Source organism: Cottoperca gobio, chromosome 6 (genome assembly GCF_900634415.1).
Source record: "Cottoperca gobio chromosome 6, fCotGob3.1, whole genome shotgun sequence".
Lineage (NCBI taxonomy): Eukaryota > Metazoa > Chordata > Actinopteri > Perciformes > Bovichtidae > Cottoperca > Cottoperca gobio.
Window position 1 is genome coordinate 6,046,227 of NC_041360.1, and position 17,015 is coordinate 6,063,241.

The window sequence follows — 17,015 nt, forward strand, 5'->3', positions numbered from 1 at the left end:
GAGTTTATTACTAATACTAGGTCGTCCTCAGTCATCCCGATCCTCCATGCATCTGGCTAGCTCGCCAGTATTTTCTGCTCCCGCATCTTTCCTGAGTACATCCACGTGTGTTATTGCGGGACACCCTCGTGCCTGTGTGTTGGCTCCCACAGCACAAGTGTGCTGGCTGGCAACTCTTGGTGTCTCTGGCAGTGACCTGCCAGCCTCATTCTCCTGACCGCTGTTTTCTCGCCCACCCTTAGCGCCCCCCCATACAAGTGCGTGCTGGTGACATGCTCATCCTTGTTGATGCCAAGTACCACACACAGCATTCTCGTGCAGCACCCATCTAGGGATTTCTGCAGGGTGGGCTTCAGGGTCCAGCATTCACTGGCATACAGGAGAACAGACTCCACTGTTGTATGGAAGAAGCTGAGTTTCATTTGTCGGGGGAGGTTGGAGTTCCACACACAGGTCATGCCGTTCAGAGCCCTCCATGCAAGCGCCTTCCTTCACTTTAAGGTCTTGCTTGGACGAGTTGACCCACGAGCCCAGGTATTTGAAATCATTGACTTCCTTTAGAGCAGTGCCTCCTGTTGTTTTTAGAGGTGGATGGTCCGGGGGATGTTATGTTATGAACTCAGTTTTCTTGGCATTTAGCTGAAGGCCAACCTTGGCGCACTCTGTCTCCACTCTGCCCAGGAGTTCCTGTGCTTGCTCTACACGGTCAGAGAGCAGACTGATGTCATCCGCATAGTCCAGGTCCGTTAGGACTAGAGCAGGGTGTCGTCTCGACCTCCTAGGTGTTATTGTGAGGCCAAGTTCTAGCTCCCGTCCACTGATGGCCTTCCTGAGCGCATAGTCTAGGACTATGATGAAGAGGAAGGGGGCAAGGGTGTCCCCTTGCAACACCCCAGCCATTAGGTGCTCCCAATACAATACAACAGTAAGGCCAAACTTTGTGAAGCTTGTAAAGTTAGATTTTTGTCGACACTGTCAGAGAGACATGGAGTCAACTCTGAGGTCAGTTTTGAGTATGGACATGATGGGGAGAGAATATCAACACAAACTGAACATTGTAAGCGTTATAAAGATGGGATGCATTCCTGCAGAGCTTTTGTTTAGGTTGTACCCGTGCACCTAAATACAAATAACCTCCACAGAGCAAATGTTCTCACAAGAATCATTACACAAGTGAGACTCAGTGATTGTGAAACTACACGCACTTAAATTTATAATGCGTGTGGCCTGGAGTATTGTTGCCTCGTACACATTTTATGAAACAGCAAATTAATGGAAATAAATTCAGTTGCGTGTCCAAGTGTTGCAGATTTTGTGCTTCTAACTGAAGTGTGTGTGTGTGTGTGTGTGTGTGTGTGTGTGTGTGTGTGTGTGTGTGTGTGTGTGTGTGTGTGTGTGTGTGTAGTTAAAGTCCCATGGTAAGGGCGCAGGAGACGTGGACCACATCATGTTGGACATCTACGCCATTGAAGAGCTGAGAAACAAGAAGATCCCCGCCACAGATGACTCTCCCAAATATAAATACACCTCAGAGGAAAACGGCAACTACAGTTAGTGATTTGCATTCTCACAAACACACCCGAAAGTCAGTCGGACGGCTGTTTCTCAGAACATTCACTCGCTAACTCTCAACCCGTTTCCGTGTCTAGATTTTGAGCAGGTCTCAGCCTCAGTGCAGGCTCTGCGCTGCGACCGCGCCTTCTGCGATGAAGTGACCACGGGTCAGGAGTGCGGGGTGCTGCTGGACACGACGTCCTTCTACGCCGAGCAGGGCGGGCAGACATTTGACGAGGGCTACATGGTTCGAGAGGACGACAGCACAGAGGATGTAAGTGCAACAACAATAAAAAGTGTCTGCGTGTGGTTTGTAATGAGCTCCACTGATGCTGTGAGAGGGTTTTGTAAAAACATCATGAGGTCGGAGGTAATTACAAATAACTCATTTCAGAGTCTGTGTGCTACATACAGGACTGTCTCAGAAAATTAGAATATTATGATAAAGTTCTTTATTTTCTGTAATGCAATTAAAAAAACAAATGTCATGCATTCTGGATTCATTACAAATCAACTGAAATATTGCAAGCCTTTTATTTTAATATTGCTGATTATGGCTTACAGCTTAAGAAAACTCAAAAATCCTATCTCAAAAAATTTGAATAGTTCCTCAGACCAAGTAAAAAAAAAAGATTTATAACAGCAAAACAAAATCAAACATTTGAAAATGTCCATTAATGCACTCAGTACTTGGTTGGGAATCCTTTTGCACGGATTACTGCATCAATGCGGCGTGGCATGGAGGCAATCAGCCTGTGGCATTGCTGAGGTGTTATGGATGCCCAGGATGCTTCAATAGCGGCCTTTAGCTCATTAGCATTGTTGGGTCTGGTGTCTTTCAGCTTCTTCTTCACAATACCCCACATATTCTCTATGGGGTTCAGGTCAGGGGAATTGGCAGGCCAATCGAGGACAGTAATGCCATGGTCAGTACACCAGTTACTGGTGGTTTTGGCACTGTGGGCAGGTGCCAGATCATGCTGGAAAATGAATTCCTCATCTCCATAGAGCTTTTCAGCAGACGGAAGCATGTAGTGCTCTAAAATCTCTTGGTACACAGCTGCATTTACTCTGGGCTTGATGAAACACAGTGGACCAACACCAGCAGCTGACATGGCTCCCCAAACCATCGCTGACTGTGGGAACTTCACACTGGATTTCAAGCAACTTGGATTTTGCTCCTCTCCAGCCTTTCTCCAGACTCTGGCGCCTTGACTTCCAAATGAAATACAAAACTTGCTTTCGTCTGAAAAGAGGACTTTGGACCACTCTGCAACTGTCCAGTGCTTCTTTTCCATAGCCCAAGTCAGACGCTTCTTCCGTTGTCTTGAGTTCAGAAGTGGCTTGACCATGGGAATACGGCTATTGTAGCCCATTTCCCGGACACGTCTGTGAACAGTGGCTTTTGATACCTGGACTCCAGCTTCAGTCCACTGTCTTTGAAGCTCCCCCAAATTCTGGAAGCGACTCTTCTTCACAATGCTGTTAAGGCTGCGGTCATCTCTCTTGGTTGTGCAGCGTTTCCTGCCACATTTCCCCCTTCCAACAGACTTTTTGTGGATGTGCTTTGAAACTGCACTCTGTGAACAGCTTGCTCTTTGAGACATTTCTTTTTGTGTCTTACCCTCCTGATGGAGGGTGTCGATGATGGTCCTCTGGACAGCAGTCAGATCAGCAGTCTTCCCCATACTTGTGATTTAGTTTACTGAACCAAGCTGAGTGTTTTTCAAGGCTCAGGAAACCCTTGCAGGTGTTTCGAGTTAATTAGACGATTCAAGTGATTCGTTGAACACCCTACTAGTATACTTTTTCATGATATTCTAATATTTAGAGATAGGATATTTGAGTTTTCTTAAGCTGTATGCCATAATCAGGCAATATTAAAATAATAAAAGGCTTGCAATATTTCAGTTGATTTGTAATGAATCCAGAATGTATGACATTTTTGTTTTTTTAATTGCATTACAGAAAATAAAGAACTTTATCACAATATTCTAATTTTCTGAGACAGTCCTGTAGTTGCCACGTTACAGGTTAAAAAAAATATCCGGTTTTTGCCAAAGTTAAAATTAATTTACTTTTTGTTTGCTTTTAATTTATAAGAAATGACACAATCACTTAGTTTGTGTTTGTTGAAATGGGAGCTGCAGGCATACAGATGAGAGATGATAAAGTGATCCCGTCTGTCTCATGAGTAAGAACCTGAATGGCAAGAACACAGTTTGTTTTTCACAGTGTGCAGAAGAGCATTTGTCAAAGAAATCCATTCAAATGTCAGTGCTTTGTTTCTTTTGTACGGCCTGATGTTTTTAGTTATAGTCGTTTTTGCTGAAGACTTTCCTTGATGTGATGAAGTGTTACGTTCTCTAATGAATCTGACTCCATTTCCTAAAACTTCCAAAAAATTGAAGAATGGGTTTTCCAAAAATATCAACGAAGTGCACCAACACAATCCATCAGCCCGGTTTCTAACTAAACCAACAGGACGTGGAACATTTTCATCCGTTTTCCAGCGTTTTCTGCTGAACTAAATCATCCAACCATTCTGTCTCTGTGTCTGTCCTCCTGTCTCTGTGTCTGTCCTCCTGTCTCTGTGTCTGTCCTCCTGTCTCTGTGTCTGTCCTCCTGTCTCTGTCTGTCCTCCTGTCTCTGTGTCTGTCCTCCTGTCTCTGTGTCTGTCCTCCTGTCTCTGTCTGTCCTCCTGTCTGTCTGTCCTCCTGTGTCTGTCCTCTGTCTGTGTCTGTCCTCCTGTCTCTGTCTGTCCTGTCTCTGTGTCTGTCCTGTCTCTGTCCTCCTGTCTGTGTCTGTCTTCCTGTCTCTGTGTCTGTCTTCCTGTCTCTGTGTCTGTCCTCCTGTCTCTGTGTCTGTCTTCCTGTCTCTGTGTCTGTCTTCCTGTGTCTGTCCTCCTGTCTCTGTCTTCCTGTGTCTGTCCTCCTGTCTCTGTGTCTGTCCTCCTGTCTCTGTCTGTCTCTGTGTCTGTCCTCCTGTCTCTGTGTCTGTCTTCCTGTCTCTGTCTTCCTGTCTCTGTCTTCCTGTCTCTGTGTCTGTCCTCCTGTCTCTGTGTCTGTCCTCCTGTCTCTGTGTCTGTCCTCCTGTCTCTGTCTGTCCTCCTGTCTCTGTCTGTCCTCCTGTCTCTGTCTGTCCTGTCTCTCTGTCTGTCCTGTCTCTGTGTCTGTCCTGTCTCTGTCCTCCTGTCTCTGTGTCTGTCTTCCTGTCTCTGTGTCTGTCCTCCTGTCTCTGTCTTCCTGTCTCTGTGTCTGTCTTCCTGTGTCTGTCCTCCTGTCTCTGTGTCTGTCCTCCTGTCTCTGTCTTCCTGTCTCTGTGTCTGTCCTCCTGTCTCTGTGTCTGTCCTCCTGTCTCTGTCTGTCCTCCTGTCTCTGTGTCTGTCCTCCTGTCTCTGTCTTCCTGTCTCTGTCTTCCTGTCTCTGTGTCTGTCCTCCTGTCTCTGTGTCTGTCCTCCTGTCTCTGTGTCTGTCTGTCCTCCTGTCTCTGTGTCTGTCCTCCTGTCTCTGTCTGTCCTCCTGTGTCTGTCCTCCTGTCTCTGTGTCTGTCCTCCTGTCTCTGTCTGTCCTGTCTCTCTGTCTGTCCTGTCTCTGTGTCTGTCCTGTCTCTGTCCTCCTGTCTCTGTGTCTGTCTTCCTGTCTCTGTGTCTGTCTTCCTGTCTCTGTGTCTGTCCTCCTGTCTCTGTCTTCCTGTCTCTGTGTCTGTCTTCCTGTGTCTGTCCTCCTGTCTCTGTGTCTGTCCTCCTGTCTCTGTCTTCCTGTCTCTGTCTTCCTGTCTCTGTGTCTGTCCTCCTGTCTCTGTCTTCCTGTCTCTGTGTCTGTCTTCCTGTCTCTGTGTCTGTCTTCCTGTCTCTGTGTCTGTCTTCCTGTGTCTGTCCTCCTGTCTCTGTGTCTGTCTTCCTGTCTCTGTCTTCCTGTCTCTGTCTTCCTGTCTCTGTCTTCCTGTCTCTGTGTCTGTCTTCCTGTGTCTGTCCTTCTGTCTTCCTGTCTGTCTTCCTGTCTCTGTGTCTGTCCTCCTGTCTCTGTCTTCCTGTCTCTGTGTCTGTCTTCCTGTGTCTGTCCTCCTGTCTCTGTGTCTGTCTTCCTGTCTCTGTCTTCCTGTCTCTGTCTTCCTGTCTCTGTCCTCCTGTCTCTGTGTCTGTCTTCCTGTCTCTGTGTCTGTCTTCCTGTGTCTGTCCTCCTGTCTCTGTGTCTGTCCTCCTGTCTCTGTCTTCCTGTCTCTGTGTCTGTCCTCCTGTCTCTGTGTCTGTCCTCCTGTCTCTGTCTGTCCTCCTGTCTCTGTGTCTGTCCTCCTGTCTCTGTGTCTGTCCTCCTGTCTCTGTCTGTCCTCCTGTCTCTGTGTCTGTCTTCCTGTCTCTGTCTTCCTGTCTCTGTCTTCCTGTCTCTGTCTTCCTGTCTCTGTCTTCCTGTCTGTCTTCCTGTCTCTGTCTTCCTGTCTGTCTTCCTGTCTCTGTCTTCCTGTCTGTCTTCCTGTCTCTGCGTCTGTCCTCCTGTCTCTGCGTCTGTCCTCCTGTCTCTGTGTCTGTCCTCCTGTCTCTGTGTCTGTCTTCCTGTCTCTGTCCTCCTGTCTCTGTGTCTGTCTCTGTCTTCCTGTCTCTGTCTTCCGGTCTCTGTCTTCCGGTCTCTGTCTTCCGGTCTCTGTCTTCCTGTCTCTGTGTCTGTCTTCCTGTGTCTGTCTCTGTGTCTGTCCTCCTGTCTCTGTGTCTGTCTTCCTGTCTCTGTCCTCCTGTCTCTGTGTCTGTCTTCCTGTCTGTCTTCCTGTCTCTCTTCCTGTGTCTGTCTTCCTGTCTGTCTTCCTGTCTCTGTCCTCCTGTGTCTGTCCTCCTGTCTCTGTGTCTGTCCTCCTGTCTCTCTGTCTGTCCTGTCTCTGGTCTGTCCTGTCTCTGTCCTCCTGTCTCTGTGTCTGTCTTCCTGTCTCTGTGTCTGTCTTCCTGTCTCTGTGTCTGTCCTCCTGTCTCTGTCTCTGTCTTCCTGTCTCTGTGTCTGTCTTCCTGTGTCTGTCCTCCTGTCTCTGTGTCTGTCCTCCTGTCTCTGTCTTCCTGTCTCTGTGTCTGTCCTCCTGTCTCTGTGTCTGTCCTCCTGTCTCTGTCTGTCCTCCTGTCTCTGTGTCTGTCCTCCTGTCTCTGTGTCTGTCCTCCTGTCTCTGTCTTCCTGTCTCTGTGTCTGTCCTCCTGTCTCTGTGTCTGTCCTCCTGTCTCTGTGTCTGTCCTCCTGTCTCTGTGTCTGTCCTCCTGTCTCTGTCTGTCCTCCTGTCTCTGTCTGTCCTCCTGTGTCTGTGTCTGTCCTCCTGTCTCTGTCTGTCCTGTCTCTCTGTCTGTCCTGTGTCTGTCCTGTCTCTCTGTCTGTCCTGTCTCTGTGTCTGTCCTGTCTCTGTCCTCCTGTCTCTGTGTCTGTCTTCCTGTCTCTGTGTCTGTCTTCCTGTCTCTGTGTCTGTCCTCCTGTCTCTGTCTTCCTGTCTCTGTGTCTGTCTTCCTGTGTCTGTCCTCCTGTCTCTGTGTCTGTCCTCCTGTCTCTGTCTTCCTGTCTCTGTCTTCCTGTCTCTGTGTCTGTCCTCCTGTCTCTGTCTTCCTGTCTCTGTGTCTGTCTTCCTGTGTCTGTCCTCCTGTCTCTGTGTCTGTCCTCCTGTCTCTGTCTTCCTGTCTCTGTGTCTGTCCTCCTGTGTCTGTCTTCCTGTCTCTGTGTCTGTCTTCCTGTCTCTGTGTCTGTCTTCCTGTCTCTGTGTCTGTCTTCCTGTCTCTGTCTTCCTGTCTCTGTCTTCCTGTCTCTGTCTTCCTGTCTCTGTCTTCCTGTCTCTGTCTTCCTGTCTCTGTCTTCCTGTCTCTGTGTCTGTCTTCCTGTGTCTGTCCTCCTGTCTCTGTCTTCCTGTCTCTGTGTCTGTCTTCCTGTGTCTGTCCTCCTGTCTCTGTGTCTGTCTTCCTGTCTCTGTCTTCCTGTCTGTCTTCCTGTCTCTGTCTTCCTGTCTGTCTTCCTGTCTCTGCGTCTGTCCTCCTGTCTCTGCGTCTGTCCTCCTGTCTCTGTGTCTGTCCTCCTGTCTCTGTGTCTGTCTTCCTGTCTCTGTCCTCCTGTCTCTGTGTCTGTCTCTGTCTTCCTGTCTCTGTCTTCCGGTCTCTGTCTTCCGGTCTCTGTCTTCCTGTCTCTGTGTCTGTCTTCCTGTGTCTGTCTCTGTGTCTGTCCTCCTGTCTCTGTGTCTGTCTTCCTGTCTCTGTCTTCCTGTCTCTGTGTCTGTCCTCCTGTCTCTGTCCTCCTGTCTCTGTGTCTGTCTTCCTGTGTCTGTCTTCCTGTCTCTGTCTTCCTGTGTCTGTCTTCCTGTCTGTCTTCCTGTCTCTGTCTTCCTGTCTCTGTCTTCCTGTCTCTGTCTTCCTGTCTCTGTCTTCCTGTCTGTCCTCCTGTCTCTGTGTCTGTCCTCCTGTCTCTGTGTCTGTCCTCCTGTCGCTGTGTCTGTCTTCCTGTCTCTGTCTTCCTGTCTCTGTCTGTCTTCCTGTCTCTGTCTTCCTGTCTGTCTCTGTCTTCCTGTCTCTGTCTTCCTGTCTCTGCAGCGGATGGAGTTCACAGTGAAGAATACGCAGGTTCGAGGAGGTTACGTCCTCCACCTGGGGACGGTGTACGGCACTCTGAAGGTCGGAGACCGCGTTACCTTACGTGTGGATGAGGTGAGAACATGAGCAGGACTTAAATTCTGATCTTACCATGAAGTAGGGAACACTTCATACCAACTCATGAACAAGTGGTAAACTGAACGTTTATTAAAGTTATTTTACTGTTAACAATTAAAGGATAATTAATAATGTTTACTTATCATTAGTAATGCTATAATTGATGTTATTCTAACAGCTTATTGTTACACACTTTATCTACTATATTAAGTATTTGTTAATGTTTTTAAACCATCTAAACATTACGCAGATGGAGCAGATATCTAACTATGGTAATGTTTAATAATTGATTTGTAAACAGTCTATAAACATTATTTGGAGGATATACAGTTTCAATTGATTATTATTATACCTTGTTGAATGGTTAATAAATGATAATAATAATACATTATACTTGTATAGCGCTTTTCTAATAACTCAGACTCTTAACAGAGTAAATACTTAAAGCATCTGTAAACATTATTTAGATAGTTAATACTTTGTTAATAATTGGTTTCAGATCCGTCTGTAATGTTTATAGATTTCTTAAGGGTTTACACATTTGGTAATCATTAACAATGACTTATTATAGTTTATAAAATGTTGTGTGTGTGTGACAATAAACTGTTAATAGTTTAATAATACAATCAGAATGTAATTAGTGTCTTATCAACTATAATACAATATATAATTATAATTATATATTACACAAACTTATGATACATTGACATTATAGCATCACTAATAATCAGTAAACATTGTTAATTATGTCATCGTTTGTTAACAGTATAATAACTATTCACTAAATATTAATGGACTCAAGCTACCATTTGTTATTGATGTTATTATAAACCATAGTTAGTTATGAGTTTTCTGAATCTGATCTGTTTATCTGACACATATTCTCTTTCCAGGCTCGTCGTAGGCCCATCATGTGCAACCACACCGCCACACACATCCTGAACTTCGCCCTGCGGGGGGTTCTGGGAGAGGCAGACCAGAGGGGCTCCCTGGTCGCCCCCGACCGCCTGCGCTTTGACTTCACTGCTAAAGGTGCCCTGAGCACGGGGGAGGTCCGCCGGACTGAGGAGATCGCTTGTGCGATGATAAAGGAAGAGAAGGTCAGTGGGAGAAACGCGTGAACTAAGAATAGAGAAATGTTGCCTTTGTAACTGATGTTGCGGTGAAAGCTCGAGCTCAACTGTTTTACCTTAAGCTAACATCCTCCGCTGAAACTTGGACAGTAAGAATGTTTAGTGTGAAAACGTGCTTAAGAGGGTTTGAAGCAACCTTTGATCCTGATTATAATAACAATAATTCTGAATATTAACTCCATCTAAACCATCAGTTGACAGTTCTCTCCCACACTTTGCTCTCTCCAGCAAGTGTACGCCATGGACGCCCCACTAGCCAAAGCCAAGGCTATTCAGGGCCTGCGTGCCGTGTTCGATGAGACCTACCCCGACCCCGTCCGAATCGTGTCTGTTGGCATCCCCGTTGAGGAGCTGCTGGAGAACCCCGACAGTACCGCCGGTTCTCTCACCTCCATTGAGTTTTGTGGTGGAACGTGAGTGTGATGCTTTAAGGTTTAATTCTCATACATCAACACTTATTACACAGCTGAAACAAGAGAGCTATCAACAGCAAGCTAAAGCTAACGAGGATGTTTCCCTTATTAAAAATGTTTTTGATAATTCTATCAGTAGCTAAATTATACTATTATGCAGGAGAATAAAAATGTAAGCAAAACTCCTGCTCAAGCTAACGTAACTAGCTCAGCAGAGAAGCAGCAAGTGCCAGGTTCACAGTCTCCATATCTGTGAAGTCATCATGATCCTGTTGGTTCAATGTGTCTGCAAAGTTTCACAAATGTGCTTGAGACTTGGAACCCTGCGGCGGTGTGTAAAGTGGAAACCATTTATTGGATTTGTGGGTTTTAACAACTAGATCGTGCAGAGAGGGTGTGGAACCGTTTGGAGAGCTAAATCCAGCCATTAGACTTGCTGCACTGACTGTTACAGCCGCTGCTCTGGCGGTAAAATTCGCCTGAACGCTTAGACGTCCCCGCTCTTGTAAAGATAATAGCAAGACTTTAATTTTGATCTATTACTGTTGGAGTCTAAATGATTTTCAAGCGGTATTTTATGTGCATATTTGTTAAACGACCCTGCATGTGAAAAGAGAGACATTTGCAGGAAGATTGTTTTTTAATTACCTGTCAACCGTCTCTCTGGGAACCATCACCTTATCGTGGTGGTGAGGTTTGTGTGTCCCTATGAACCTGAGAGCTGTGTTGTCTGGAGCCTAGTGCTCCTGGTAGGGTCTCCCAAGGCAAATTGGTCTCAGGTGAGGAGCCAGACTAAGAATGGTTCAAAAACGACTTCATGAAAGAAAGGGAAACGAAAGGAGAGACCCTGCCCGGAGGAAGCCCGGGGCCCCCGTCTGGAGCCAGGCCCAGAGGGAGGGCCCGACAGCGAGCGCCTGGTGGCCGGGTTTGCCACGGAGCCCGGTCGGGCACAGCCCGAAGAAGCTACGTGGTGCCTCCCATCCATCCATCCTGTGGGCCCACCACTCATGGGAAAAACCGCTGGGGTCGGGTGCGCTGTCACACGGGTGGCAGTGATGGTCAGGGACCTCGACGGACCAGACCCGGGCAGCAGAGGCTGGCTCTGGGGACGTGGAACGTCACCTCTCTGTGGGGGAAGGAGCCGGAACTAGTGCGGGAGGTGGATCGTTACCAGTTGGATCTGGTGGGGCTTACCTCCACGCACAGTCTTGGCTCTGGAACCGTACTCCTGGATAGGGGTTGGACTCTATTCTTCTCCGGAGTTGTCCGAGGTGTGAGGCGTCGGGCCGGGGTGGGGATACTCACTAGCCCCTGGCTGAGCGCCGCTACGTTGGAGTTTATCCCGGTGGACGAGAGGGTCGCCTCCCTACGCCTTCGGGTTATGGGGGGGAAAACTCTGACTGTTGTTTGTGCCTATGCCCCAAACCGCAGTTCTGAGTATTCGGCCTTCTTGGAGACCCTGAATGGAGCCCTGCAGGGGGCTCCAGTAGGGGACTCCGTAGTCTTGCTGGGAGACTTCAACGCACACGTGGGAAACGATGGAGACACCTGGAGAGGCGTGATTGGGAGGAAGGGCCTCCCTGATCTAAACCCGAACGGTCGTTTGTTGTTGGACTTCTGTGCTAGTCATGGAATGGCCATAACAAACACCATGTTTGAACATAAGGATGCTCATAAGTGCACGTGGTACCAGAGCACCCTAGGCCAAAGGTCAATGATGGATTTCGTAATCGTATCATCTGACCTGAGGCCGCATGTTTTGGACACTCGGGTGAAGAGAGGGGCGGAGCTGTCGACTGATCACCATCTGGTGGTGAGTTGGATCAAGGGGTGGGGGAAGACTCTGGACAGACCTGGTAAACCCAAACGGGTAGTGCGGGTGAACTGGGAACATCTGGAGGAAGCCCCTGTCCTGGGGATCTTTAACTCACACCTCCGGCGGAGCTTTTCAGCTATCCCTGTGGAGGTTGGGGCATTGAACCTGAGTGGGCGATGTTCAAAACCTCTATTGCTGAAGCTGCGGTGATGAGCTGTGGTCTCAAGGTCTTAGGTGCCTCAAGGGGCGGTAACCCTTGAACACCGTGGTGGACCCCGGTGGTCAGGGAAGCCGTCTGACTGAAGGAGTCCTTCCGGGTTATGTTATCCGGGAGGACTCCGGAAACCGTTGCAGGGTATCGAAGGACTAGAAGGGCGGCAGCTTCTGCCGTGTCAGAGGGTGTGGGAGAAGTTCGGAGAAGCTATGAAGAAGGACTTTCGGTCGGCACCAAGGTGCTTCTGGAAAACCATCCGGCACCTCAGGAGGGGGAAGCGAGGAACCATCCAAGCTGTGTACAGCAAGGGTGGGACCCTGCTGACTTCAACTGAGAAGGTTATCGGCCGCTGGAAGGAGCACTTTGAGGAACTCCTGAATCCGACTAACACGCCCTCTATGGTTGAGGCAGAGCTGGAAGCTGATGGGGGATCATCGTCAATTTCCCTGATGGAAGTCACTGAGGTAGTCAAACAACTCCACAGTGGCAAAGCCGCAGGGGTTGATGAGATCCGTCCAGAAATGCTGAAGGCTTTGGGTGTTGAGGGGCTGTCTTGGTTGACACGCCTCGTCAACATTGCGTGGAAGTCTGGGACAGTGCCTAGGGGTTGGCAGACCGGGGTGGTGGTTCCCCTATTTAAAAAGGGGGACCAGAGAGTGTGTGCCAACTACAGGGGTATCACACTTCTCAGCCTTCCTGGTAAAGTCTACTCCAAGGTACTGGAAAGGAGGGTTCGGCCGGTAGTCAAACCTCTGATTGAAGAGGAACAATGCGGATTCCGTCCTGGTCGTGGAACAACAGACCAACTCTTTACTCTTGCAAGGATCCTGGAGGGGGCCTGGGAGTACGCCCATCCGGTCTACATGTGTTTTGTGGATCTGGAGAAGGCATATGACCGGGTCCCCCGGGTGATACTGTGGGAGGTGCTGCTGGAGTATGGGGTGAGGGGGTCACTTGAGGGCCATCCAATCCCTGTACGCCCAAAGCGAGAGTTGTGTCCGGATACTCGGCAGTAAGTCGGACTCGTTTCCCGTGAATGTTGGCCTCCGACAGGGCTGCGCTTTATCACCAATCCTGTTCGGGATTTTCATGGATAGGATATCAAGGCGTAGCCGTGGAGGAGAGGGGTTGCAGTTCGGTGACCTGAGGATCTCATCGCTGCTCTTTGCAGATGATGTGGTCCTTATGGCATCATCGGTCTGTGACCTTCAACAGTCACTGGATCGGTTCGCAGCCGAGTGTGCAGCGGTTGGGATGAGGATCAGCACCTCCAAATCTGAGGCCATGGCTCTCAGCAGGAAACCGGTGGATTGCCTACTCCGGGTAGGGAATGAGCCATTACCCCAAGTGAAGGAGTTCAAGTACCTCGGGGTCTTGTTCGCGAGTGAGGGGACAATGGAGCGAGAGATTGGCCGGAGAATCGGAGCAGCGGGGGCGGTATTAGTCACTTTACCGCACCGTTGTGACGAAAAGAGAGCTGAGCCAGAAGGCAAAGCTCTCGATCTTCCGGTCGATCTTCGTTCCTACCCTCACCTATGGTCATGAAGGCTGGGTCATGACCGAAAGAACGAGATCACGGGTACAAGCGGCCGAAATGGGTTTTCTCAGACGGGTGGCTGGGTCTCCCTTAGAGATAGGGTGAGACGCTCAGCCATCCGTGAGAGACTCGGAGTAGAGCCGCTGCTCCTTTACGTTGAAAGGAGCCAGTTGAGGCGGTTCGGGCATCTAGTAAGGATGCCACCTGGGCGCCTCCCTAGGGAGGTGTTCCAGGCACGTCCAGCTGGGAGGAGACCCCGGGGAAGACCCAGGACTAGGTGGAGAGATTATATCTCCTCACTGGCCTGGGAACGCCTCAGGATCCCCCAGTCGGAGCTGGAGGATGTGGCCCGGAGAAGGGAAGATTGGGGTTCCTTACTGGAGCTGCTGCCCCCGCGACCCGATCCCGGATAAGCGGTAGACGATGGATGGATGTCAACCGTCTCATGCCGTCTTGGTTTTAAAACTTTTCAATTCAGCAAACTGTTGTTGTGTTTCCTGATGTTGTTTTTAAACCGCAGCCACATCAAATAACTCCTCGTTCCTGCTGCTGTTTTGTAATGAGCGTGTTCCTCCTTTCTGCTCACCGCTCTCCTTACCAGCCTCCCACAGTTGTGTAACGCTGTTGGTTTCTGTTATCCGCAGCCATCTGCAGAACTCCGGTCACGCCGCACCGTTTGTCATCGTCTCAGAGGAGTCCATCGCTAAGGGCATCCGGCGCATTGTTGCTGTGACAGGAACAGAGGCCCAGAAGGTAGGTACACACACACACACACACACACACACACATTATGCTCCTGTGAAACAGCTGCCCACACTCACAGAGAAAAGAGTTAAGCCAACGTTTATAAAAAAATAAAAAGAAGCTAAATTTAATATTCCTACAGTGTCAGTTTCTGTCTAAAATGAAATGATTTTCGGGGCGTGTTGATGATCAAATGATTTTCTTGCCGCTCATAAGAGAAAAACTAAATGAATGTGTCTCAGACTGAGGGACTTCATGTATTATTTGGGTCCCTAGTGAGAAACACCAGTGATGAAACTTTAATGAAGCTTGTTCTTGACTTATAATGAACTTTGAGCATTTAGCACCCCCCCCCCTCTCTCTCTGCAGGCCCCAAGGACAAATTAATCTTTACTATTTTTAGACAACAATGGCTGTTTGATCCTCCTCTTCATGTGTTTGCCTTTTTCTTCTTCCTTCTGGCTTACACCGCTCGGCTTTCTTTTCTTTCTCCCCTCATCCCTCCCTCCACTTTTTTCTCTTTTGCCCCTCGACCCGCTCCACTGCTCATGCCTCTGTATCACATTCATCAGGCCCAGAGAAAAGCTGATTCCCTGCTCCAGTCTTTGTCCGGACTGGGAGACAAGGTGAAGCAGCAGACGGCCCCAAACAAGGACGTTCAGAAAGACATCGCCGACATGACTGAGGTAAACATCATCTCTGTGCACCAAAGACTCCTGAACAACTCTGTGCTGTGGTATCAACACGTCCATCCTCTCTGCAGTTGATAGGCACCGCAATGATCTCCCAGTGGAAGAAGGATGAGATGAGAGAATCCCTAAAGGGCCTGAAGAAGACCATGGACGACTTGGACCGCAACTACAAGGCCGACATCCAGAAGAGAGTCCTGGAAAAGACCAAGGAGGTGATGGAAAGCAGCCCCAACCAAGCGCTGCTTGTCATGGAGATGGAGACCGGAGCCTCTGCTAAGGTAGATGCAGGATTTGTTAACGACCTTCAAAGTTAAACGTATTGAAAAATGCACTGAAACTATGTAACTGAATTCATACAAAGCCATTTTTTTGTATTCACTAAATTGATTTATCATCCCAAAAGAAAACTATGTCCTTGTAAACGACGAGGAAATCAATAATGCAAACTCCAAGACTTCATCAGAATCCCGTACAAAAATAAATGAAAAGTACAAACAGTATTAAAATCCAGTTTATCTGCAGTATTGCACATTTTCTCAGGCAGGCTCGTAGCTTATCTCATTGTGTTATTGCCAAGGGACCAAATCAGCTCTGCGGCCCATTAGTTCTGACCTTGAGACATCAATAGTGCTGATTAAGAGACTTTTTTTAATTTTCTCCCCGTTTCTACTCTTCCCCTTCGTCTCTCACTTTTTTCTTTCCTCCTTACGTTTGTCCTTCTCCTCCGTCAGGCCCTGAACGAGTCCCTGAAGCTGCTGAAGTCTCACTCTCCTCAGACCGCTGCGATGCTCTTCACTGTGGACCCAGACGCCGGCAAGATCACCTGCCTGTGTCAAGTCCCACAGGTAACTGCCCGTTCGTTCAGTCACGTGCTGGCAGCCCTTCAGTGCCACGTCTTAAAGGGACAGTTCAAAATTACAAATACTGATTTTTCCTATCCCTATTTTTCTTTACTCATTCTCGCTTAGTCTTCCTCCCCCAAAGAGTTGAAAACACAAAATAAACAAAGTTTTGTTTCGTTTGATAGCATAATTTATTATTGTATGTTATTTTGGTGCAGATCGGCCGTAAAGTTTTTCAAATGTATTTTTGGACGCTTTGAGCAACATAAGCAGAGTGCCATCTAGATCCACTATATTCAGAGAGGGCCGATATCTTCAACATTCTGCAACTCACACTTAAACAATCTAGATTGATCAACAGCACTACAGGTTAAAGGGAAAATATATATTTCTGATTTTAGGTTGCACTGTTCCTTTTTTAAACAGATTTGAACCTAATCACCCTTCTCTCTTTAGGATGCGGCCAACCGAGGTCTGAAGGCCAGCGAGTGGGTTCAGGAGTTGTGCCCCCTGCTGGACGGCAAAGGTGGTGGAAAGGACATGTCTGCTCAGGCCACGGGGAAGAACACACAGTGCATGCAGGAGGCGCTGCAGATGGCCAACCAGTTTGCCCAGCTTAAACTGGGAGAGAACTAAGAGGAGAGAGGGGTCTGTGTGGGAGGTGGAGGAGGATGCAATCATAGGTTGGATAGCAAAGAGGAAATAAGATAAGACGGTCGAGTCTTAACTGAGTTATAAATCGCCAAATACTCCTCCTTTCCTCCGTCCGTTTCTTCTCCCTTTGAAGAAGTACAGTCGACCATTATTTTAATACAACCCCCGCTTGTTCAAGGCTGCTTTAAACTGCAAAACTTAAACTTAATGTACCACTTAAACTCAGCGGAGCTCTAAAAGAATTTAGGTTCTGTATGTCCTTTGATCTGATCCGTGAACAGTGGCTCCGTCCATCGGTGTGAGCGAAAGCCTGAGCTCTCCTGTGGTCGGTTGCACTTGAGTTGTACACGCACTAGCTGTATCGTAATGTTGCTATTCGAATAATAAGCCATCATCTGACGTGAAGAAGTCAATGGGTTTACTTTAGTGAAAGAATTAATTAACTGTACTAACAAACAATACCAACAATTAATCTGTGTAACTTAATTTCGAGGACTTCCGATTGATTGCAAAATGTTGAAAATGTATTTTTTACCTGTTCCATGTCAGATATGTTATGGGAATGGAATAAACACAACTGGTTAATGCCACGGGTCTACCTCGTTCCTTTTATGTTTTTGTTGGTGATTTATTGCAGGAAGTACAGACTCTGATCTATCTGAAGTATTACACAGTCAGGTTTGGATCACTGAACAGAAATGATTGAGCTTCTAGAATCCGTTACTAACACTGTTAGTTTAAAAATGGTGCATATTGTGTTC

At 48.0% G+C, this 17,015-nt stretch overlaps 1 protein-coding gene across 3 annotated transcripts in view; it reads left to right on the forward strand.

Annotated features, from left to right (window-relative positions):
* aars1 (alanyl-tRNA synthetase 1) overlaps nt 1-16,844 on the forward strand; it is a 29,716-nt gene extending 12,872 nt beyond the window's left edge. For all 3 annotated transcript variants that reach the window (XM_029433288.1, XM_029433289.1, XM_029433287.1), the window contains 10 exons: nt 1,406-1,550; nt 1,650-1,828; nt 8,093-8,206; nt 9,103-9,309; nt 9,571-9,755; nt 13,967-14,075; nt 14,639-14,752; nt 14,830-15,036; nt 15,490-15,603; nt 16,057-16,844. In XM_029433288.1, coding sequence (XP_029289148.1) covers nt 1,406-1,550; nt 1,650-1,828; nt 8,093-8,206; nt 9,103-9,309; nt 9,571-9,755; nt 13,967-14,075; nt 14,639-14,752; nt 14,830-15,036; nt 15,490-15,603; nt 16,057-16,236 — 1,554 coding nt within the window. In that variant the 3' untranslated portion in view covers nt 16,237-16,844. The remainder of the gene's footprint in view (nt 1-1,405; nt 1,551-1,649; nt 1,829-8,092; nt 8,207-9,102; nt 9,310-9,570; nt 9,756-13,966; nt 14,076-14,638; nt 14,753-14,829; nt 15,037-15,489; nt 15,604-16,056) is intronic.
* Nucleotides 16,845-17,015: the final 171 nt, after the last annotated feature.